The following is a 26,434-nucleotide window of genomic DNA, read 5'->3' on the forward strand; positions in this document are numbered from 1 at the left end:
TGGAGCTGGGATAAGCATGAGGGTAAACATTTTGTGATTGCATGGATATTTTAAAACTTTTTTATATAAACATGTTACACATTTTGAAAGTGGTGTTATACCTAAATTTGAAATGTATAAAAATTACAACACTTGAAATTTAATTCATCGTCTTGTTCCCAATCTAACCTCTGTCTTCCTCCTGCAGTGTTTCAATGAAGCTCAAGGTAAACTAAGAGCAACAACACTTCACCTTTTCATTAGATGTTTTACAGAAAATAAACGTTGAGTTCGACAATTTTAGATAACTTCTGCCACCATTTTGTTTCCATTTTTTTTCTTTTTATTTGACAGAAGCTGATTCTGCCATTCATACCTCAGCTAGAAATGACTTCCTTTATTTGACTTGTGCCATTGCCACGCTCTTTTGCTGAAATCATGTCTGCCTTCATCTGACCACAGACCTTTTTGTTCTTTTCCACTCACCATTACTTTCAGTGCCTCTGTACTAGCTGAAAACTTATGACATCTGTATCTTTTTAATTGAAATGTTACCTCTTTCTCTCCCTACTTGTGAGACTGGCAGTGTACTTTCAACATTTTCTGTTTTTATTTGAACATTATAACTTTTTAGGCATTGTACTGGTTAATCTTCAATTCAAGCAATGGACTGTGAACAAAAATGTAACAAAATATCCAAACTCACTTTCCCTATCACTTCCACCAACAGCTTTAGTGCAAGTGGATCATGTACTAATGAGTCTGTGTAAAAATGGTTCAGGTACTTTCGAGGGTTTGCCTTGTTGTCCCTCGCACACAAGTCAGGGCGGACATTGAATCCATGTTCAATCCTACCAATGGTATATGGAAAAGCACCACCTATACAGGAAAAAAAGATGGAGAGAACTTTCTTGCTTTTTTTCCCACAGTTATGCAAAAAAATCATTAATATTAAAGTGCTGATATCAAAATATCTCCATATGGATATTTAAATTTTAAATGATAAATGTTATAAAACAGATTAACAAATATGCACATAGTAAAACAAAACTCTTGTAGTTCATAGTCTATTACTTTAGTTAACCAAAATAATTCTGTTCTTTGATACCATGATGCTACTTAATGATTCATTTTGTTGCAATTTCTGTAATTTTGTACAGTAATGAATCTGCAAATAGCTCCCAACTGGCTCATACAAACATGACATTTCCACATTGAAGGTATAATCATTAAAAAAAAATGCAACATATTTATTGAAAGAGGTTGATTTTGGGAAAGGCAGGTTAACTTTTAAATTTAGAAAGTTTCTGCTTTGAGATTCCACTTAATTACACTCGTTCAAACAAATTTGACTACTTGGTATACATCATAAGGCAGAAATATATGCCATAAAGCTTCACAGCCACCTTTCTTGCATTTTGCAACTTTATCTAACTGAAGTCTAGCCTAGAACTTGATTTCCTGGTATTAAGTCTGATGCTTGGAGAATTTGTATTGGAAGAAGTTAGTACATCATCTTGGATCTTTCTGTGGTCTTTATAACTATCAATGTGATGTTTGTGAGATATCTTTCATCTTTAAAGTTGTATTTCGATGCAGCAGTTGTTTTGCTATATGGGTACATCCAAACAAGTTCAATATGTATCAGTGTGAAATGGTTTTGCTTTAATAAATGGTCAATGGTTTTGCATTGACAATAAATCGACTTCAAAGCAAAGCCTTTCCAAGAAATTCCATTCAATTTTAAGCAGATCTGGATTCTATATTTTTAGGTTGAGATTTAGTTTGCTTAACTAGGGTAGTTTTAGAAGCTGTTTGCAATACCTACTGTTTAGATTAGATTAGATTAGATTAGATTAGATTAGCACTGCTGCCTCACAGCGCCTGAGACCTGGGTTCAATTCCCGACTCAGGCGACTGACTGTGTGGAGTTTGCACGTTCTCCCCGTGTCAGCGTGGGTTTCCTCCGGGTGCTCCGGTTTCCTCCCACAGTCCAAAGATGTGCGGGTCAGGTGAATTGGCCATGCTAAATTGCCCGTAGTGTTAGGTAAAGGGTAAATGTAGGGGTATGGATGGGTTTCGCTTCGGCGGGTCGGTGTGGACTTGTTGGGCCGAAGGGCCTGTTTCCACACTGTAAATCTAATCTAATCTAATACCTCAAATTATGTTGTCATTAAAGAGTAAGTAATTAACAATCAGCTGTTAAAGGCTGGATTATATATATTGTTTCTAATATACTCCCTGTACATGTTTCATTTTAGAAGTGCTATGAAAAGTAAGCTATGGGAGTGGGAGAGAAATAATTGACATATCTACTCTTTTCATGTGTAGATTAGAGTGGTGCTGGAAAAGCACAGCAGGTCAGGCAGCATCCGAGGAGCAGGAAAATCGACGTTTCGGGCAAAAGCCCTTAGTCTTATCATCAAGACTGCTGTTAGAGCATCAAAAAATGTTAATTTATATCTGTATCTGTTTTTAAAACAAAGTCACAGTTCAACAAGGCTGCTATAACCATGTAACAGGACAAGACTCTCTGAAGTCACCATCAGCCAGACTATCTATGTTGAAGTATCGATAAAATGGGGAGCCGGAAAAGCACAGCATGTCAGACAGCATCGGTGGAGCAGGAAAGTTGACATTTTGGGTCAGAACCCCTCATTGGTTTGGAGGGGGTGAGGGAGCTCAGAAATAAATAGAGGGGGGTGGGGCTAGGGAAAGGTAGGTGGGATGGTGATAGGTGGATGCAGGTAGGGGTTATTGTGATTGGTCCGTAGGAAGGGTGGGATGGTTAGATGAGGAGCTCCCTTTCTCTCTCCCTAGTCATGACCCAAAATGTTGACCTTTCTGCTCCTTCGATGTGTGACCTGCTCTGCTTTTCCAGCTCCACATTTTATTGACTCTGATTTCTAGCATCTGCAGTCCTTGCTATCTTCAAGTACGCTGAAGTATCTTTTGATCGGGTTGGAATGCTAACTATTGTGTTTTAATCTTCTACAGACGTGATCCTGTCCAAGAAAAAAAGCTTATGGAATTGCAAGTTACACCCATCCCTACAAGACGTACTAATGGCTTTCCACTTTTCCCCTGGAATGGGTTACACACACTTGCCTGTTTGGAATGCAGGTTTTTGTTTTAAAGTTGTTTATGGGATGTGGGTGTTACTGTCTAGATCAGCATTAGTTGCCTAGCCCTGAATGCCTATTGGGCAAGTTAACAGTTAAGCATATGGCAATGCATCTGGAGTCACATCAGGTAAGGAAGGCAGATTTCTTTCCCTAAAAGACATTAGTGCAACAATTGAATTCTTACAACAGTCCACAATATTTCACCATTTATCTCAAAGGTAGCTGTTTTTCCTCCCCAGGAGGCATGGTCACAAGACTCCATAGTAATGAACACAACTGCCTTTTTAATTATAAAATTCTGAAATAGCAGACCTGTTGAAGGAGTTTGTTTCTCCATAGCACATGACAAAACATACACCCTAGCTCTCGCTACGATGGAAAAGCTTCTGGTCTGTAAAAAGCAGCCAGCAACCTATGCAAGTAAAGGCCTTTCATCAAGACAGTGCTAGGCAAATGTACTGTTTTAACTTAATAAACTTGGATATTCATTAAATCAGCTTCCTAATGTGCCTGACAGTTATTTCTGTTGATTCTGAACACTAATAATCAAAACAACTTTAAGTGAATCATAGTTTGCTACAGGAATCAATGTCATAGTCAGTTATATTTAGACATTCCCTTGCCCTGAAAAACTAAGATGTAAGTTGAGATACTGACCTGTACATATGCAGCACTGTGCAATAAATCACTAAAGGTAACAGACATACTTTACACAGTTAAATTAGATAAAATGCGTGACTCTTAAGCCCGAAATTAATGACTTCTGAAGATATATTTCAAGCTAACAGATTTTAAAAATGCAGCATTAAAGTGGAAAAATGTTAATTGGGTTACACAAAATGAGGATTAACTGTATACAAGTTGGCAATATTGTATAAGTAGTCAAATGAATATGGATCTGATTCCATTCAGAAAAGGGTATGTTACCTTCCAAGAGGGTTACTACTTTTTTGTTTAAGCCTTTTTAGATGTGTTTGACTCTCATTCTACTCTTAAGTGGCCAACATGAGGTGATGACTTATGCACTGAATTTGTATAAACAATGGCTCAACAAAAAGGCCAATCTCTAACGTTTTGAGACCAGCTAGGAATGGACATAAAGTCTTAAGTGTTATCAATTATATGAAAATAATTTTTAAAAATATAAAATCATTAAAGTAATTGAGAGTGAAATTGGTCACCAACAATAATGCAACATGATCTTCTAACAATTTGTTAGTCAATTGACAGCAAAAGAAGATGAATGGGCATGATGTTTTTAGGTAATCAATTTTGTATTGGTCTGATTTGCACTATAGAATTGATGGTATTTCACAGACATTGGCACATTCTTTGAGAAACTAAAATGTAATGCTTACCTCCATGGGCAAAACACACTTTCAATTTTGGAAATCTTTCAAATATTCCACCAAACAGCATGCAGCAAATCGCAGTGGTTGTTTCAGCCGGCATACCTAAGAAGAGTTAAATTAGTAAATAGTTCCACATTGAGCAATCAGCAGTCTTTAAAATGGTATTGGATTTTGTGTCCCTTTCCTTTCAGGATAAATCAGCAAGGTTAGATCTCATGGAATACAGGGAGAACTAGCCATTTGGATACAGAACTGGCTCAAAGGTAGAAGACAGAAGATGGTGGTGGAGGGTTGTTTTTCAGACTGGAGGCCTGTGACCAGTGGAGTGCCACAAGGATCAGTGCTGGGTCCACTATTTTTTGTCATTTACATAAATGATTTGGATGCGAGGATAAGAGGTACAGTTAGTAAGTTTGAAGATGACACCAAAATTGGAGGTGCAGTGGACAGCGAAGAGGGTTACCTCAGATTACAACAGGATCTGGACCAGATGGGCCAATGAGCTGAGAAGTGGCAGATGGAGTTTAATTCAGATAAATGCGAGGTGCTGCATTTTGGGAAAGCAAATCTTAGCAGGACTTATACATTTAATGGTAAGGTTCTAGGGAGTGTTGCTGAACAAAGAGACCTTGGAGTGCATGTTCATAGCTCCTTGAAAGTGGAGTCGCAGGTAGATAGGATAGTGAAGAAGGTGTTTGGTATGCTTTCTTTATTGGTCAGAGTATTGAGTACAGGAGCTGGGAGCTCATGTTGCGGCTATACAGGACATTGATTAGGCCACAGTTGGAATATTGCGTGCAATTCTGGTCTCCTTCCTATCGGAAAGATGTTGTGAAACTTGAAAGGGTTCAGAAAGATTTACAAGCATGTTGCCAGGGTTGGAGGATTTGGGCTACAGGGAGAGGCTGAACAGACTGGGGCTGTTTTCCCTGGAGCGTTGGAGACTGAGGGGTGACCTTATAGAGGTTTACAAAATTATGAGGGGCATGGATAGGGTAAATAGACAAAGTCTTTTCCTTGGGGTGAGGGAGTCCAGAACTAGAGGGCATAAGTTTAGGGTGAGAGGGGAATGATATAAAAGAGACCTAAGGGGCAACGTTTTCACACAGAGGGTGGTACGTGTATGGAACGAGCTGCCAGAGGAAGTGGTGGAGGCTGGTACAATTGCAACATTTAAGAGGAATTTGGATGGGTATACGAATAGGAAGGGTTTGGAGGGATATGGGCTGGGTGCTGGTAGATGGGACTTGATTGGGTTGGGATATCTGGTCGGCATGGACAGGTTGGACCGAAGGGTCTGTTTCCATGCTGTACATCTCTATGACTCTAAATCATGTTTATGTGATGGGGGACGTTGAATTTGGAAAACAGTATATCCTGAAATCAGTTTATCCATATTCATATCCTGACAATTGAATTACATTTTTACCTAACAGATGTCGACTATTGTGTTGAATAATTTGTTTCACCTCTATTAAATAAGAAAAATAGAATGGGGATAGTACAGAACTCTCATGGAATTAGTTGGAATAGTATTGATGTTCTCACCAGTCACGGAACAAGAGAATTGAAAGATAAAGGTCACAAAAATTGTCCTCACAGATAGGTGTCACTAGAGCCTGCAGATGTTCCTGAACAGATACTGGGGAGTCTTCTGACACTTGGACCTCTCAGTCTCTGATATAGGGTAAACAAAGAAAAGTAATTTGGGGTTAAAACGATTGACAGGTGGAGGTGATCAGTCTGACTAATTGGATAGTGGTCCTGTATTTATTGGTTAGAAAGGTTCATGCATACGATTGACATTTGGTTAATTAACTACCCCTAGGAATAAGTTAGAATAATGAATGCTTGGAGACAGGGAGTAGTCCGTCTTCAGATGAAAGAAGGATCAGGGAAGATGGGGGAAACTTGAGGATAGAGCTCCCTAATACTTCAGTTGGAGAGCTGTATGCTCCCATCACAAGCTAATCAGATGATCACACTTGGTGATAACCAATTATTTGTCCTCGGGGATTACTGAACTGTTCTAAAGTGTCACAGGTCTCATTCATTTCCTGGCTAGTGAGCTAATGAATAATTTCTAAACTGCTGCTTCTTCATAAACTCAATTTCAAAGAGCCCTTCAGCATATTAATCAAGCACTTCTGGCCTGGAAAGTTCACTAAATAAATTCCACCGAGGTAACCTCTTTCTTACAGTTCTAACCTCGCTTCTCCCTTTCTCAGGAGCAACTGTTTTATACATCTAGTTTCAGTCACAATTCTTCCAGAATTCCATAAGCAAATTGAAACAAATACTTTCCTTTGCCCCTCATTACACTCTGTACCATAGACAGTCTGGCTGAGAAAACAGGCATGTCTGGAGTGAAAAATAACACTGGGTATTATAGAAGTGTGCAACTGAGATTACAAGTATAATCTTGAAACGTTTTCTAAAGAGATTCAGGAGATTAAGTTAAATAACTGTTTACAGAAAGTTAGCATTCTGTGCAGATGTGTGTTTCTTACAGATAGATTAAAACATAAAAGTTAATAGTACAGGTCAAAAAGTTGCAAAAGGAAAGTGATTAAATTAGATTCCTTAAGGTATGGAAACAGGCCCATCAGCCCAACAAGTCCACACCCAGACCCATTCCCCTATCCTATATTTACCCCTGACTGATTCACCTAACACTATGGGCAATTTAGCATGGCCAATTCACCTGACCCGCACATCTTTGGATTGTGGGAGGAAACCGGAGCACCCGCAGGAAACCCACGCAGACACCGGGAGAATGTGCAAACTCCACACAGTCGCCCGAGGTACCTGGTGCTGTGAGGCAGCAGTGCTAACCACTGAGCCACTGTGCCACCCCAAATAGTTGGGAGGAGTTTTTTACTTTTCAACACAGTCAGTTACACTGGGAACAGGCTGTGGTCTGCCTGGTGCCTTGTAGATGCTTAATAAAACCTCTCTACTTTTATATGACACTCCCTTTGAAATAAAACATTCAAGCTAGTAGGGTAAAGTATGCCTTAAAAAGGGATTGAACTCAAGTTGTATAGCTGTGAAAAGACTTTTCAGTTTGTCTTTTTTATCAGAAAAGTATTAAGAATATAATTTATGTAATGTGACTCAATTTCCTTCATTTTTAGAAGTTTTGTTTTAATCCTTTGTAAAACAAGCTGGCAATTAATCCTTTCTACTGACAACTAATTCCTTTAAAATTTACCACACAACATTTGTGTTGCTAAATATTCATTTTGGGCATGATTAAATTCTGAATTTATAAATTTACAAATATAATGAGACATTATTAACACATTGTGCTCGTAACCAGAGTCACAGTAAATTTGTGTGTGTGTGTGTTTTTAGCAGGTTTCCAGGATCACATAGGTAGAATGAAATAATACAAAGGAGGCCCATGGATATAGAGAATTCAAGTACATATCTACAGACATGTATTTGGACTAAAGGTTCTGCCTTCCCAAAGCTTGAGACTGCAGACACTCTTGAAGCAATAACAGGGAGTTTTCTAGCTCCCTATGTACCCTGGTCGCCAACATGAGGTAAACAAAATAAGTGACTTCGCACTAATGTTTTGGCAGAGGACATGTGACCATAATTTGGGAACCAATACTGTATTTATTGGTTAGAAAGGTTCAAACAAATATAATTAAAACAGGATAAACCACCAGACAGAGTGGCTCCCAAATGCAAGGTTGTATCCCTCTTAAAATGGATAAGTGATATTTGTTTGCCAATCATTTTATGTGATAACATGCATCTTTTAATTTTATCCTTTGTGTCTACCTATTTTAATTGAGCCTTCTGGCAAGGAAAGTCAGGACACTATAAAAGCAAAACAAAAAGATACAATATGGTAAAGATTAGTGGGAAGCCAGAGGATTGGGAAGTCTTTCCCAATCAGCAGAGGACAACTAAAAAGGCAATAAAGGGAGAGGAGATGAAATATGAGGGTAAGGTCGTTACTAATATAAAAGAAGATTTCAAGAGTTTATTTCAGAAATAAAGAAGGTAAGAGAGAGGCAAGAATGGACATCGGACCGCTGCAAATGAGGCTGGAGAAGTAGTAATGGAGAACAAAGAAATGCTACAGGAACTGAATAGGTACTTTGTATTAGCTTTTATCGTGGAAGGTACCAATAGTATACCAGAACTTCAAAAGTCAGCAGGCAGCGGTGAGTGTCGTGGCCTCACCAAGGAGAAGGTGCTGGGGAAGCTAAAAGGTCTGAAGATGGATAAATCACCTGAACCAGATAAACTACACCTCAGAGTTCTGAAGGAGATAGCTGAGGCGATTGTAAAGGTATAGATAGTGGTCTGTCAGGAATCACTGGAGCCAGGGGTGTTGTCCGAGGACTGCCTAGTGGCTAATGTAACATTTCAGTTTAAGAAGGGAGGGAGGCAGGAAATTATAGGCTGGTGAAAGGTTAGATTCCATTAATAAAGATGTGATTGTGGAGAACTTGGAAGTCAGCATGAGTGAGCACAGTTTTGTCAAAGGGAGGTCATGCCTGACAAATCTCTTAAAATTGTTTAAGGAGGTAACAGGGAGAAAGTGAGGACTGCAGATGCTGGAAATCAGAGTTGAGAGTATGGTGCTGGAAAAGCACAGCAGGTCAGACAGCATCCGAGGAGCAGGAGAATCAACATTTCAGACTTAAGCTCTTCATTAGGGCTTATGCTCGAAACATCGGTTCTCCTGCTCCTCAGATGCTGCCTGGCCTGCTATACTATTCCAGCACCACACACTCGACTAAGGAGGTAACAAGCAAGCTAAACAAAGGAGAGCCAATGGGTGTGATCTATTTGGATTTCCAGATGAATTTTGGCAAGATGCTTCACAGAGGCTGCTAAATAAGAGCCCATTATGCTAGGGGAAAGGATAAAGAATTGGCTGACTGACCGAAGGCAGCTTCGGGCGGCATGGTGGCACAGTGGTTAGCACTGCTGCCTCACAATGCTAGAGACCCGGTTCAATTTCCGCTTCAGGCGACTGACTGTGTGGAGTTTGCACATTCTCCCAGTGTCTGTGTGGGTTTCCTCCCACAGTCCAAAAATGTGCAGGTTAGGTGAATTGGCCATGCTAAATTGCCCGTATTGTTAGGTGAAGGCCTAAAGAAGGGTAATGGGTCTGGGTGGGTTGTGCTTCGATGGGTCAGTGTGGACTTGTTGGGCCGAAGGGCCTGATTCCACACTGTAAGTAATCTAATCTAATCTAAGCTAAGATAATGGGGGCAAATTGAGTCATTTTCAGGGTGGCAGCTGGTGACTAGTGGAGTTACAGAGATGTCAGTGTTGGGACAACAACTATTCACATTATACATTAATGATCTAGTTAAAGCAATGGAGGGCATTGTTGATTAGTTTGCTGATGAAAAAGATAGGTGGAGGGACAGGTAGTGTTGAGGAAGTGGGGAGACTCTAGAAAGACTTGGGCAGGTTAGGAGAGTGGGCAAAGATATTGCAGATGGAATACAATGTGGGAAAATATGAGGTTATACACATTGGTTGGAAGAGTAAAGCTTTGACTATTTTCTAAGTGGGAAAACATTTTCATGAATTTCAAGCATAAAGGAACTGACTAGTTCAGGATTCTCTTAACACACATCATATCAGCCATGATCGAGTGGTGGAGTAGACTTGATGGTCTAATTCTGCTCTGATATCTTAAGGTCTTTTCACTTCCAAAGAAATTGATTTCTTACTAGCATATAGTTTCATGGGAGGTCAATTAGCTCAGTTAGTTCGAAGGTTGGTTTGTAACAATAAGTGATGTCAGTAGTTTGGGTTCAATTTCTGAACTGGCTAAGGTGACCCCGGAAAGACTTTCCTTGTCAACCTCTCTCCTTGCCTGAGGCATGGTGACCATCCAGTTAAGCTGTCACTAGTTGTCTCTCTCTAATGAGATAGCAGCTGTATGGTCTGGGAAGATTCTGGTGGCTTTATAGTTTCATGGATAATGGTTATTTTAAGGCAATCGTTATTCATGAAACCTTATGCTACTAGTCAGAATTCTAATCAATCGATCTCTATTTCTTGATTCAGGGAATCAATTGTCCAGTTCCCTCGGGTTGATTTGATTTGGTTAAGACCAGCTGCTCTCATATAATTTTAGGGCTTGATCTGCAGTCTTTCAATTTTTTCATTTTCCAGCTAATGTTGACTTTTCTTGCTTCATTTAGCACAATGGGATTGTAATGGACATTAATTTCTCTTGAAAAATCACTTCTAAATTATTTAAAGCAATGTCCATTTTCTCATTTGATATTTTCTTAATAATAGAAAATTAGCTTAGAATTTGTAATGGAATTTTCAGTTATTTTGGTAGTCTGCATGTTGTAATGCACCTTTTGATCAGCAGGCTGAGTATAACTTTGCAGTACAGCCTACAATACTTGTATTGACAGTGATCATGGTTTCAAAAAATAAAAGGTGAACAACAAAGACGATGATGTATGCTATACAATTATTTAAATTCATGTAATATAAACAGCAAGATCAAGCTCAGGACAGAGCAAGGTGCTGTGCAGCCTTGAATCTAATTTAACATAAAGGGTTAGTGTCGAATGCTTTTGTTGTATTAATTTCATAGTTCTCTGTATGCAGGTATATTTCTATAGTGGGTTCAGCTTTAATGCTATTTTCAAACTAAATTCTTAGTTTATGGGCATTGCTTCTGTATGCTCACACACATTACTTTCATTTTAGTATTCATCAGTCTTTCTCTCGACCTGCTCATTAGAGTATAACATTATTAATTTTTCTAACATTAACACACCAATGTACTGACTGTAATTCCATATATACAAATCTTGTTAACAAACCATATCAATGCACTTTGACTGCACTGTAGGATCAAGTCTGGAACTTTCTTCCTGATATAGAAACAAATTTCATCTCTGAGCCTTTAATTTGTAATTGTGGGTGGAGCCTAAAAGGGTCTGAGCAACATGGGCTATGGTGGAATATGTGGCAGAATTGGATGGGAGGTTCACTGAGGATCGTCTTGACATTTGAATAAGGAGTAGAGTACGGCAGCACTCCCAGGGAGGAACAGGACAGCTACCTCAGCCCTGCAAGAGTCCAACAGTTTGCCCACACCACTGTGATGCAGGAACTGGCCCAGTAATGAGACCTTGGATAAACAGATGTTGGATTTCTGACAATTCTAGAAGTTTTAAAATCACTAGTATTAATGTGTGCAGCGTTAAATCAACTAAGTAATGCATCTCCATGTTGGATTACCTGGCCACTGTCAAAGAGGACCTCCTGTTCCAGGAGGAGTGAGGAATACTGCACCTCAGCAGCTACAGGAAATGGTCGAGCTTGGGGCCCCTGGGCCTTCGATTTGGAAGTGGTAGGTGGGCACTCCTTGTACAGAGACTAATTAACATACATGCCCTACTGGTAAAGAATGAGCAGCTGGCCATCCTGCACCAACTCCCACAGCTGTTGGTGAAATCCAGGTCAGTCATTCTGGCCAGAGGCTTCAACTGTATCATCAATGAGGGTGGATGATCCGGAGGTGCTGATGGTGAACTGGACTCCAGAAACAGTTAAAGACGCCAACCTGCACAATGTCTTCAAGCCCTGCAGATAGAGTGCAATGTAGATACAGATGGTCGCAGTCAGACAGACCTATCTTGTTTGTGTCCTGTACATTCTCTGTCAGATCCACCATCATCAAGCCAGTGTTCTTCTCTGACCACTGCCTCCTGCTGACTGACTGTCACCTACAGGACAATCAGCAAACTGGCAAGGGTACATGGAAGCTGAATATTGATCCCAGGAAACATCGAGGAAATCAAAAGTAATTAAGTTGGAGAACCGTGAAACCCCTCTTTGAGTGTCCAGCAGATTGGTGGGAAACAGTCGAGGGGAACATCAAGAGGCTATTTATTATCAAAGATCTTCAGAAGACAAGAGAGATGGGGAAAGCTTTCAAAACTCTAGAGAAGTATGCAAACCTGTTCCTGCTGCAGTCAGTGGAGGATCTCCATGAGGTGCAGAGCTAGCAAGCTGTAATCTTTGCCTTAGAGGCCCTCAAGGTAAACTTCCAGTCCTGGGTCTGCTCTGTGAAGGAGAACAAGACATACTCGCTTTTCTTCTTCCAGAAGTTGTACAGAGAACGCTCTGTGATCAGCAGCCTGAAGGAAGAAGATATCTCGGTAAAGTATTCTCAGTCTGATCCTGAGGATCGACAAATACTTTTATGCCATTCTGTCTAACAGAAAGTCCACTGATCATGTCCTCCCAATTGTTCCTGTCCTCTATTATGGCGGTCTGAGATTACAGCATGTGGGAAAGGCTGGACCAGCCATTATCTCTAGATGAACCGACTAAGGCCCTCGAGTTCTTTGAAAAGAATAAGGCTCCCTGAAGCGATGGCTTACTGGCCGCATTATATTCTGCTCTGTGAGCCTTGATTGGCCAGAACCTGCTGGAGGTATACAAAGTGTGCTTCTGGGAGGTACCATGTGCAAATCCATGAGGAAAGGTATTATCACTCTCATCTACAAGCAGAAGAGGGAGAGGGAGGAAACCAATTTCACTGTTGACTGTGGATTACAAAATCCTGTCTAAGGTCATTGCCACTTGGGTCAGGTCTGCTCAGAGATTGGTGATTCTCCCGATCAAACCTGTGCTGTACTGGGCAGGAAGATCTCTGAGAGCCTCAGACTCCTCAGAGATATGTTTGCTTACATGTAGGACAGGGGGTGGACACCTGACTGGACCAAGAAAAGGCCTTTGACAGGATATCATGCACTTAAATGAGAGATATGCTATCCAAAATGGGCTTTGTGGAGGGTTTCTGCACCTGAATCTGACTGCTGAATACCAACTTCAGTAATACAGTCTCAATTAATGGGTGAGAATTAGAAAGCTTCCCAATCAAATTCGGAGTAGGCAGGGCAACTCACTTTCTCCTGCCTTGTTTGTGTGTTGTATAGAATCTTTTGTCAAGTCCACTAGGAAGAATATGAGCCTGAGAGGGGTTACTATTTCAGGCAGTGGAGGTCTGCGGGTCAAGGACTCCCAGTACATGGATGATGTCGCTGTTTTCTACTGCCATTGTGTGGACTCATGAACATCGGCGACCAGTTTGAACTGGCATTGGGTGCCAAAATAAATTGAGGGAAGAACGAGGCCATGTTCTTTGAGAATTGGGCTGATTGATCCTTTGTCCCCTTTCCCCCTCAGGACAGATTACCTGAAGGTGCAGGGTATTTGGGTTGGAGGGGCTGTGGCATGTGCCAAAATTTGGGTGGAGCATGTCACCAAAGTGAGGCAGAACTAAGCAGATGGAGAGACTGCTCTCCATTGTGGGTAAAATCCTGGTCCTCAAGTGTGAGATACTCTGTGTTGATGTATGTGCCTCAGGTCTGGCCTACTCCCTGAACTTGTGCTGCTTCAGTCACCTGAGCCATCTTTTATTTTGAAGTCACAGATGGACCAGATACAAAGAGACGCCATGTATAAAGTGCTGGACAAAGGAAGAAAGAAAGTACTCAATGCCTTCACTCTGATGGCTGCCTTTGTGTGAGGCTGCATCAAGCTGTGTGTAGACCCTTGGGACGTAAACATCAAGTGTCACTACTTGCCCCTAGTGTTACAAAGGATAGGATTGGCCTTGCTCCCTTGGAATGCTCCAAGTAGTTGGACAAACCTGTATCACCTATCGCTTGTGGAGAAATTTGTGAAGAAAACAACTTTGATCATAGAATCCATATAGTGGCCTGTCAAGTCCATACAGAGCTTCCAAGGAACATCCCACCCAACCCAACCCCTGCATTTCCTATGGCTAACCCACCTAGCCTACATATCTCTGGGTACTATGGGCAAATTAGTATGGCCAATCCACCTAACCTGTACATCTTTGAACTGTGGGAGGAAACCTATACAGACACAGGAAATACATAGTTGCCCCGAGGGTGGAATCGAACTCAGGTGCTAGGTGCTATGAGGCAGTAATGCTAACCATTATCAGTCAGTATTCACAAGGCTCAGTGGTTAACCCTGCTGCCTCACATCACCAGGGAGCCAGTTCGATTCCAGACTTGGGCAACTATCTGTGTGGAGTTTGCACATTCTCCCTGTGTCTGCGTGGGTTTCCTCCGGATGTTCCGGTTTCCTCCCACAATTCAAAGATGTGCAGGTCAGGTGAATTGGCCATGCTAAGTTGCCCATAGTGTTAGATGCATTAGTCAGGTGTAAATGTAGGGTAGGGGAAGGGGTCTAGGTGGGTTACTCTTCGAAGGGCCATGTTGGGCCAAGGGACCGGTTTCCATAATATAGAGAATCTAATCTAATCTAATCAAACATGGAAAACAGTGTGGGTATCTTGCGAATTCTGTCCTGCTGTGCTGTTTAGCACAGATACAAAGCAAGAAAGTTTGTCATAGTTGTCAGCAGGCCTCAGTCAAGTCAAGGGGGATACTCTTCACTCAGGGATCCGGGGACAGTAAATCCAGGTAGCCTTTGATACCGGTCCAAGAGTATGGAAATGGTCAGTGTCAGGATACTGTCCACATAAGGGTTGACAAGCTGAATGTCAGGCAGACCCCTACTCATCTTGACTCTCTGTGCGAATGGGGGCTGTATTTCTTATGACATTAAATAGAGACAAGTTTTAAGGGAGCGGGTTTTGAGAAGATTTGTAGCTCAGGTTGAGGTTCTGAATGTAGATTTGCTCGATGAGCTGAAAGATTCATGTTCAGATGTTTCATCACCATTATGGTAACATCTTCAGTGAGCCTCCCAACGAAGCATTCCTGCTTTTTGTTTATATGTTTGGATTTCTTTGAGTTGGTGATGCCATTTCCTATGGTGATGTCATTTCTTGTTCGTTTTCTCAGAGGGTGGTAATTTGGGTCCAAGTCAATGTGTTTGTTGATAGAGTTCCGCTTGGAATGTCATGCTTCTAGGAATTCTCGTGCATGTCTCTATTTGGCTTGTCCTAGGATGGATGTGTTGTCCCAGTCAAAGTGGTGTCTTTCCTCATCTGTATGTAAGGATATTAATGAGAGAGGATCATGTCGTTTTGTGGCTAGTTAATGTTCATGTATCCTGATGGCTAGTTTTCTGCCTGTTTGTCCAATGTAGTCTTTGTTACAGTCCTTGCAAGGTATTTTGTAAATGACATTATTTTTGCTTGCTGTCTATATAGGGTCTTTCAAGTCCATTAGCTGCTGTTTTAGTCTGTTGGGTTTGTGGGCTACCATGATGCCAAGGGGTCTGAGTAGTCTGGCAGTCATTTCTGAGACGTCTTTGTTATAGGGGAGAGTGGCTAGGGTTTCTGGACGTCTTTTGTCTGCTTGCTCGAGGTTATTGCTGAGAAATCTGCGGACTGTGTTCATTGGGTACCTGTTCTTTTTGAATACACTGTAGAGGTGATTTTCCTCTGCTCTATGTAGTTCCTCTGTGCTGCAGTGTGTGGTGGCTCATTGGAATAATGTTCTGATGCAGCTATGTTTGTGGATGTTGGGATGATTGCTTCTGCAGTTCAATATTTGGTCCGTATGTGTTGTTTTTCTGTAGACTCTGGTTTGAAGTTCCCCGTTGGCTGTTCACTCTCCTGTAATATCTAGGAATGGCAGTTTGTTGTTGTTTTCCTTCTCTTTAGAGAATTTTATGCCAATAAGGGTATTATTGATGGTCTTGAAGGTTTCCTCTAATTTGTTTCAAACCAGCGTCTACAGGAAAACAACAAATATGGACCAAATATTGAAGTACTACTCATAAAACATTTAATCTAATCAACATCTATGAGGTCTCTTTTTTAGGTTCATAAGAAAAGCCTATTGAACTTGTCCTTCAATTCAATGCAATCATGAATAATCACACACATCAGTGCCTTTTAATCATCTCTTCCCCAAAATCCTGTATACATTGGTAATCAGAAATCTTTCAAACTCCACCTTAAACACACCCTGAGTCTCTCTAAGTTTCAGCCTTAACAGCCCTCTGCAGTTGAGAATTCCAAAGGTACACAGCTCTCGATGGTCGAGAATTCCAAAGGTGCACACCCGGTCTGTAGTAGAGAATTCCAAAAGTGCTCAACCCTCAGTGGTAGAGAATTCCAAAGGTGCACACCCGGTCTGTAGTAGAGAATTCCAAAAGTGCTCAACCCTCAGTGGTAGAGAATTCCAAAGGTGCACAGACCTTTGTGATAGAGAATTCCAAAAGTGCACAGGCCTCTGTGATAGAGAATTCCAAAGGTGCACAGACCTTTGTGGTAGAGAATTCCAAAGGTGCGCAGCCTCTCTAGTGGAGAATTCCAAAGATGCACAACCCTCTGTAGTAGAGAATTCCAAAGGTGCACAGCCCTCTGTGGTAGAGAATTCCAAAAGTGCACAACCCTCTGTTGTAGACAATTCCAAAGGTGCGCAGACCTCTGTGGTAGAGAATTGCCAATGTGCACATCCCTTTGGGTAGAGAATTTCAAACGTACACACCCCTCTGTAGTAGAGTATTCCAAAGGTGCACAGCCCTCTGTGGTAGAGAATTCCAAAGGTGCACAACCCTCTGTAGTAGAGAAGTCCAAAGGTGCACAGCCCTCTGTTGTACAGAATTCCAAAGGTGCACAGCCCGCTGTTGTACAGAATCCAAAAGTGCACAACCCTCTGTGGTGAAGAATTCCAAGGGTGCACACTGTCTGTAGTAGAGTATTCCAAAGGTGCACACTCCTCTCTGGTAGAGAATTCCAAAGGTACACAGCCCTCTGTGGTAGAGTATTCCAAAGGTGCACACTCCTCTCTGGTAGAGAATTCCAAAGGTGCACAGCCCTCTCTGTAAAAAAAGAAATTCTCCTCATCTCTGACCTAAGTGACATGTCCCTTGTTTTTAAATTTTGACCTACTTTGTAGGCTTTCCAATCAAGGGAAAGACCATACCTGCATGTACTCTGTCCACCCCTTTTTAAAATATTTTGTAAGTTTCAATGAGATCACCTTTTGTTCTTTGAAACTCTAGAGAATACAGGCACAGTTTACCCAATTTTTCTTCATGGGACAGTTCCAACATCCTGGGAACAATCTGATGAACTTTAGTTACAATAGTTTTTTTTCTAAGACAGGGAGATCAAAGCTGCCCCATTTGAAAATTTCAGTTGTAAATAAAAGGTCATTTAGTCATAGAGATGTACAGCATGGAAACAGACCCTTCGGTCCAACCCGTCCATGCCGACCAGAAGGTATACTGAGGTTTATTCAAAAAAACCACCTTGTTGTGTTTTCTACCTGAATGCAAGTGCTACATGATTATTCAGCAAGCCACTGCAAATAAATTGATTTTCTGCAATGGGTAGGGCATGATGACAGACCCTTGGTCTGCCTCAATTAAGTATGGATCAAACCTTGTGCAAAATTTGTTCCACATTTTGTATAGCCAATTAAAATAACTGGTCCCTGCTTGGAAAATGTCAGTCTGCATCAAAATATATCAGTGCATGTTGTATAAAAATGCCACCTGATGTTTCCTTAAAAGCTTACCCATTTCAGCTGGTGGAAAGGCAATGTGCCAAGTGAAATGGATCGGAGAGACCACCTGCCTTTGACAATGCCACAGCTTTCCTCCTATGATTCCAATTCACCGAGCACAGTCTTTGAATAAAATAACAGGCAACAACTGGCTAAGTATCCCCAAGATTTTGTGTTTTCATCTATTTGTTATCCTGTAATCTACCCATAACTTAAAGTTGGAGGTATTGACCCTGTACGGTGCCCCACAGCTGAGAAGAAATGAAGAGCGTGAAAAGCCACAACCAAGTGCAATTCTACAGTACTGGGATCATTTGCATTACATTGAGGCTACAAGTTCTGAGCATAAACAGGTAGTTTTTCTGCAACCTACTGAAGATTTTAAGTCCATAGTGAAATAGTAAATAGTGAAAAAGAGCCACACATGATTGCAGTCACATAAGTGCTGTCAAAGTGTACCACCAACATTCTTGAATGATATATTGACTGCTTCACAGCTATCAGCAAGCTGAGAGATATTCAATGCAATCTGTATGTAGACCCATTGTATGCCTAAGATTGCTTCAGTGCTGCCAAATATCATTTCACATTGGAATGCAGGCAGAGAAGGAATGTCAGCACTTACTTGACTTTGATATTAGTAAGAAAGCTTCAGATGAGCCTATCTTTGAGTCTCACTCATTCACATTGCCAGAAATCCAAAAGTGAGAATCAGATTAGAATCTACGATTGATCTGCAAACACTAAACCATTCAATACAAGAAAGATACTGACAATGACAATGATAATATAGAGAAAGTGAATGACAATAAACATTTCACTAAAATTGGTTAAGTTATTGGCTACCATTGAATTGAGGTTGCAGAAGAAACAAGGTATCTTATTCTATTCTATATTCTCAACTTTGGAGTCAGTCAGCAGCTGTATTATATCAGCAAATGACTTAGTCTAGAACTAGGGCACACAATGCCAGTGATGCCATTCACAAATACCATTGTACTGAAAATGATGTTAAGGCACATCCACATGCATGCCTACAATGTCTTAGGTAATGCAAATACATGTCAAATAAAGTGTTTGGTCAATGAAAGCAAAAGTGAATTGTTTGGTTATGTGTTCAGTGATGAAGGAGGATCACCCAATCCATGGAAAATTGAAGCCATTGCAAAACCCATGAATTGTGGAGGAAGTCCAGAGTTTGTTTACTGTAATCACATCATTCCTGGCCTCACTATCTTAACTGACCCTTTGTGATTCAACAAAAGAGTCCACTAAGTGGAAGTGGATTAAATTACACAAACATGCTGTGTACTAGGTCAATCACCACCAGTCCGTCTTTCTCTAATGAGAGAGCAGCCCTATGGTTCAGTAAGACTATGGTGACACAACAACAACACTCGATCAAAGGATGGTTGTCAGCAAGTTACAAAAATAATTATTTACTGGGAAAAAATGCTCAGCTAGTCATAAATACAAGTCTGGTGGTTTTGATTTGTTTTTGTGCAGAAAGACAAGATACAGAAGCCATCAATCATTATGATGGCAAGCAGAATGCTATCACCTAAATAACAACATTATTCTCAAACAGAGGAGTTCTCTTAATCACATGAAGAATCTTACTATTTCATTTCCATATGGAAGCTAATTTGAAGTAATAGCTGATCACAGGCATCTTAGTAGGCTTATTGAACAAACCATCTACTTGAACACAACATTGGTTACGTAAATTACAAGTATAAAAATTCTGTGTTGAGTACTAGATAGGCAAGAGAAACCCATTGGAATATCTTTCATGACATCTGTTGCTGACAGTCCTGTTGGTCTTAAGGAAATGTTTGATGAACAATATTGAACTTTATAAACCAAAACACAATGCCAAAGATGTTAAAACTAGCTGATGCCAACAAAACAGTGTGTGGTATCGCACCTTTGTATAACAAGTATAAAATCTCAAAAACTAGAAAAATGCGGTTGAGAGCAGCTACGAACAAATTCACAGACATAACATTGTCTTCATGATGCTCAAAATAAGCCCTTGTTTTATGTAGCAACTGCATTATCATTCTGCAATCATTTTGAGAACATGTTGTACATCTGGTACATGAAGGACAACAGGAAATGCCGAAAACAAACAACTCCTTAGGGCAAGGTTTGGTGCCTTTGGAACTGACTGCCTGGTAGAATATAAAATCAGTGTGTTTGCCAAAGTAAGCAACTACAATGTTCAATCTTTATTATTTGCTCAAGATGTCTGAATTTTCTCGAGATCTCAGAATTGAACTTAACTTTGCAGACTTACCCTAAAGCGCAGTTTGACATTTTGCACTACTGTAATTTATTTTCTTATTTTTGAATATGATCATTCTAGTAAATGTTGTCTAGCTATCACCATTGTTAACAGCTAACCCGAGAATGCAACTTTTTAAAAGAAACGTTTTGTGATTTACACATGAAAGAAGTGAAACTATCACTGTATTCTAACAGATAAAGGCTTAACAGACAATCAATTTTTCAATGTATAATTTCAGTTACATCACACTGTAAATTTTTGCTATAAATTCTGTGTTACGATCGAGCCCTCCACAATTACCTGATGAAGGAGTGACGCTTCAAAAGCTAGTGTGCTTCCAATTAAACCTGTTGGACCATAACCTGGTGTTGTGCGATTTTTAACTTTAACAAGGAGGGTCAGCATACATGTATAGTTGTTGAAATTGTACTTTTGTTCTTCCATCTGAATAATCCTATGTTTCTTGTAATTGTGGCCTGCTGGTTGTCCCTTTAATTTTCCATCTTGCTTCTTGGAATAATATCAGGCCAATTGTTGGTGCTCTCCAAAGTAACGTGTTTGAGATTAAAAAAACAGTTTATAGAGGATTACTGAAATACAGGCTTACCGTGACCTGTGATACAATATACTGCCCACTATTTGCAGCCCTCTGGAGTAGTACTAACCTACAAGCCACGGAAGCCAGTACTTCGACATTCTCCCGTCTATCTTCATATCCCAAGGGTGTACAAATATGGCACATTTTAACTTTTCTGCAGCCTTAAAAGAAAAATAATGCAAAGTACTTAGTTTTCCAATCAATAATAATAGGTTTAACAATAATCCATGATTTTCTCCATTGTCATTTCAAAGCTAATAGAATGCTATCCTTTATTACAGAGGAATTGAAAAGTAATGATGTTATGCTTCAGTTATAAGGGCATTGATGAGACCATGTTTCAAATACTGTGTGCAGTTTTGGTCTCCTTGTTATTTCATAACGAAACTTGAAAACTGGGAACAAATATGAAGATATGACTCTATGGTTTGTCAAGTTTCGGACCAGTGGAACACGAACCTAATTCATCACTCTGGCATTTCACTTCACTTTTGGAAAGAATCAATGGAGTAAATGCTATCATTACAGCAGAGTTCCTTACGGCTGAACAGAAAGCCAGGACCGATACTTCCTTGGATGTTGGCAGGATTTTGCCCTTGTGTTTTTGGAGGTTAGACAATTAATTAGTTGTTATCCAACACATTTTGCTAGCCATTTAGAATGAGTAGCAAATTAATTCGAGCCTCAGCAGGGCCATTGGGAGAGGTGACCGCTGCTGCAACTGTGCCTGGAAGAGAGAAGAACATGAAAGTAGGCTGCCCTCCCAGATAAGTGGGCTTGAGGTGGCATGGGGGGAGGAGAGAAACATCAGAGTTGTACTATGCCTCAACATTTCTGAAGCAACCTGCTGTCGGACATGTGGAGCTCTCTTATAAAAACAAGGGTGCAGGTTGGCAATCTGCATGAGATTGCCACTCCTTGGAAAAAAACAGTCCTTAATCTATTTCCAAAATCTACGCTAGTTTGCATTTAGCAACTATAACTGCATTAAAGATAAATTTCTTTCACTCTTGGGTAGGGATATACAAACTCACTGCTTGAGAGACCGCTGCAAAGAGTGAATTGGATGGCTTGTTGAATTCATTTTTCTAGCCAGCCTTGCTGACGCAGCTCTGTTGAATTTAGGCCAATATAAGTGCAGGTTGCTTTACTAAGTGCACAAAATCTGCAGCATGAAATCAGCAGTTCATCACTGGGTACATCGAGTTACATTGTGCGAGCTTGGAAACTTGGTGAGTAAAGGAATTTGGTGCTGTGAGGGAGAAAATCCAGGCAAAACAACGGACAGATTTAAAACTATAAAGACTAAAAAGTAATAAGTAAGTAATAAATAAATGAGATCAGAGAGAGCAATGAGATGGATGAGGGGGAGAGGGAGCAGTGAGGGGAAGAATGAGAATACTAATGGTTAGAGAGGGCTGTGAGAGGGGCGATAGTTATTCACTATTATGTCTAGTCTGCTGTTTAGATAATCAAAGTGTAGCATCACAGGGAAGCAAGTAATTGGTTGCTGAGCATTTTGCTCATTTCTTTCAAAATTAATTTACATATAAATATTAGGAAGGAAGAGATAAAAAAGAAAAGTAATTAATTGATTGGTCAGTGACTATCTGCTGTAAGCATTTGAGTCGAAATAGCTGGATTAATTTATTACATTTAGGACAGATGTGTAAATAGCTGGATAATAGAAAAATTACACACCTCTTAAGTACACACCTTCCAGGAATGCCAGAAAGAGCTACTTAGTGAGTAGTTCTATTTTTAGTCTGCAGTTTATAGTAAATAGTCTGAAAGTAAGCGAAGGTTTGGCAAGGTAACTTAACCCATATTCAAGGCTCATCCTGTGGCATGTAAGGAGTTCATCATAGAATCCCTACAGTGCAGGGAGAGGCATTTGGCCCATCAACTCTGCACTAACACTCCAAAGAGTGTTCCATCCAGACCCATACCTATCCACATAATGCAACATCCACCTAGTTTGCACATCAAGGAGCAACTTAGTATGGCCAATCCACTTAATCTGCATACTCTGGGAGAAAACTGGAGCACATGGCATGGGGAGAATGTGCAAACTCTACACGTATTGTCACCTAAGACTGGAATTGAACTTAGATCTCAAGTGCTGTGACATAGCCGTGCTAACTACTGAGCCACTGTGTTGCCTGAAAGCTTTGCATGGCTCAGACAAATGTATGTGTATGAAATGTTACAAAATGCAGCAACTTGAACTGAGAACTCAAGTGATGGTGAGAGTCAATGTGGTGCATCAGTGAAGCTGAGAAGTATGGTGAGGCTCAGGTTAATACCATGCTGATAAAAGGGAAAGTGTGGCCGCCAGACAGTCTAGGAATATTAGCCAGGTAGTACAGGATTCCCCTGAGTCCATTACTGAATACTCAATACTGAAGTAGTTCATGTTCAAATGCATCAAGATTTGGACAATATCCAGGCTTGGGCTGATAAGTGGCAAGTAACATCTGTGCGAAACAACTGCCATGCAATGACCATCTCTAATAAGAGATAATCTAGCCACTGCCCCTTGACATTCAGTGGTGCTACAATCACTGAATCCCCCAGTCTCAGCATTCTTGGGGTTACCATTGACCAGAAAATCAACTGGACTCACTTTACAAATATAGTGGCTACAAGAGCATGTAACAGGCTAGTTTCCCATTTAAATACTTACCTAGTGGAATCAGTGACCTTCATTTTGCAGCAGCAGCGAGATCAAGGAGCTGAGTGGGAGCAGTCAAATTGCGCTCTGGGAAGGTGAGTGAACTGATATATTCGGGCAGTGGCTAAACCCGAGACACTACATGTGCAGTGTCTCCCACCCGCCTTCTTCCTCTGACCACGTGCTCCAGTTTTCTCCCATAGTCCCAAAGTATGTGGTGTATTGATAAGGTAAGGCTTTCCTTTTTTATCGTGTGCTGGTAAGTAGTGTGATTGGTAAAAAAAATTATTTCATTTATCTATTATTTGATATTATAGTTGGACTAAGTCAAGCTTAAGAGTGAAAATGGCAGGACTAGTGTTATGCTCCTCCAGCTCAATGTGCGAGCTCAGGGATGCTGCTGATCTCCCTGGCTCCTTCACGTGCAGCTGCAGCTCTTGTTGGACTACATGACGGCTCTGAAACTGTGAATGGACTCACTTTGGAGCATCCTTGATGCTGAGGAGGTCATAGATAGTATGTCTAGCGAATTGGTCACACCGCAGATTAGGATTGCGGAGGAAGAAAAGGCACAGAAAGAGCAGGAAGGCAGTGCAGGTGTCCCTGCAGTCATCTCCCTCCAAAACAGGTATACCTATTTTGGATACTGTTGGGGAGATGGCACACCAGGGGAAGGCAGCAGTAACCAGGTTCATGGCACTGTAGCTGACTCTATGTGCATTCTAAAGGGGGAAGGTGAACAGCCAGTTGTTGTGGTGCTATAGGCACCAGTGATATAGATATTAATTGGGTTCTACAAGCAGAATTTGGGGAGTTAGGAGCCAAGTTGAAAAGTAGAACCTCAGAGGTAGTAATGTCAGAATTGCTATCAGTGCCACATGCTAGTCAGAGTAGAAATGAAAGAACAGGCAGGATGAATGAGTGGCTTGAGAGATGTGCAGGAGGGAGGGCATCAGATATTTGGGACATTTGGACTGGTTCTGGAGGAGGTGGCCCTACGACAAATCGGACGGTCTATACCTGGACAGGATTAGAACCAATGTCATAGGGGGTGCTTCTGCTAGCACGGTTGGGAGGATTTAAATTAATGGGTGGCACAGTGGCTTAGTGGTTAGTACTGCTGCCTCACAGCGCCAGGGACCCAGGTTCGATTCCCAGCTTGGGTGACTGTCTGTGTGGAGTTTGCACATTCCCTCCGTATCTGTTTGCATTCCCTCTGGGTGCTCTGGTTTCCTCCCACAATCCAAAAGATGAGTATTGAGTACAGGAGTTGGGAGGTCATGTTGCGGATGTACAGGACATTGGTTAGGCCACTGTTGGAATATTGTGTGCAGTTCTGGTCTCCTTCCTATCAGAAAGATGTTGTGAAACTTGAAAGGGTTCAGAAAAATTTTACAAGGATGTTGCCATGGTTGGAGGATTTGAGCTACAGGGAGAGGCTGAACAGGCTGGGGCTGTTTTTTCTGGAGCATTGGAGGCTGAGGGGTGACCTTACAAAGTTTACAAAATCATGAGGGACATGGATAGGGTAAATAAGCAAAGTCTTTTCCCTGGTGTCGGGGAGTCCAGAACTAGTGGGCATAGGTTTAGGGTGAGAGGGGAAAAGATATAAAAGAGACCTAAGGGGCAACTTTTTCACACAGAGGGTAGTATGGGTATGGAATGAGCTGCCAGAGGAAGTGGTGGAGGCTGGTACAATTTCAACATTTAAGAGGCATTTGGATGGGTATATGAATAGGAAGGGTTTGGAGGGATATGGGCCAGGTGCTGGCAGGTGAGACTAGATTGGGTTGGGATATCTGATCGGCATGGTTGGATCGAAGGTTCTCTTTCCATGCTGTACACCTCTATGACTCTATGTGCAGGTCAGGTGAATTGGCCATGCTAAATTGCCCATAGTGTTATGTGCAGTAGTCAGGGATAAATGTGGGAGATGGGTCTGGGTGAGTTACTCTTCGAAGGGTCGGTTGTGGACTTGTTGGGCCAAAGGGTCTATTCCCACACTATAGAGAATCTAATCTAATCTAATCTAATGCGGTGGGGGATGGGAACCAAATGAATAGGTCAGTGGACAGTAAGGAGGTAGTAACTAAAGTCTGTAAGGAACTAGAAAATGAAGTCAGCATGACTAAGGGGAAAAGTACACTGGGAGCAGATGATGAACGTAAAGGGACAGGTGATCTGAGGTGCATTTGGTTTAATGTGAGAAGTCTAGTAGATAAGGCAGATGAATTTAGGGCTTGGATTAATACCTGGGAGTATGATGTTATTGCTATTACTGAGACTTGGAAGGGCAAGATTGGCTATTAAATATCCCAGGATATAGATGCTTTAGGTGGGATTGTGAGGGAAGTAAAAGGAGTGGAGGAATTGCATTACTGGTCAGAGAGGATATCACAGCTGTGCTGAAGGAGGGCACGATGAAGGACTTGAGCAGTGAGGCAATATGGGCAGAGCTCAGAAATAGGAAGGGTGCGGTTACTACAGGCCTTCCTACATTGAGTATGAGATAGAAGTACAAATATGTAAATAGATTATGGAAAGATGTAGGAGCAACAGGGGGTGATGATCGGAGATTTTAGTTTTCCCAACATTGTCTGGGATTCACTTAGTGGTAGAGGTTTAGATGGAACAGAATTTGTAATGAGCATCCAGGAGGGTTTTATAGAGCAAAATGCAAATAGTCCAATTCAGGAAGGGACCGTACTGGACCTGGTGCTGGGGAATGAGCCTGGCCAGGTGATTGAAGTTTCAGTCGGGGATTACTTTGGAAATAGTGATCACAATTCCATAAGTTTTAGAATACTCATGGACTAAGACAAGAGTGGTCCTAAAGGAAGAGTGCTAAGCTGGAGGAAGGCCAACTATAGCAAAATTTGGCAGGAGCTGGGAAACATGGATTAAGAGCGGCTGTTTGAGGGTATATCCA

At 41.1% G+C, this 26,434-nt stretch overlaps 1 protein-coding gene across 1 annotated transcript in view; it reads right to left on the bottom strand.

The window, feature by feature from the left end:
* acmsd (aminocarboxymuconate semialdehyde decarboxylase) overlaps positions 1-26,434 on the bottom strand; it is a 53,424-nt gene that overhangs the window by 6,559 nt on the left and 20,431 nt on the right. Inside the window, exons 6-8 of the mRNA XM_060827746.1 lie at positions 20,899-20,992; positions 4,463-4,558; positions 686-858 (exon numbers count right to left, since the gene is read on the bottom strand). Coding sequence (XP_060683729.1) covers positions 686-858; positions 4,463-4,558; positions 20,899-20,992 — 363 coding nt within the window. The remainder of the gene's footprint in view (positions 1-685; positions 859-4,462; positions 4,559-20,898; positions 20,993-26,434) is intronic.

This window comes from Hemiscyllium ocellatum, chromosome 7, assembly GCF_020745735.1.
Source record: "Hemiscyllium ocellatum isolate sHemOce1 chromosome 7, sHemOce1.pat.X.cur, whole genome shotgun sequence".
Lineage (NCBI taxonomy): Eukaryota > Metazoa > Chordata > Chondrichthyes > Orectolobiformes > Hemiscylliidae > Hemiscyllium > Hemiscyllium ocellatum.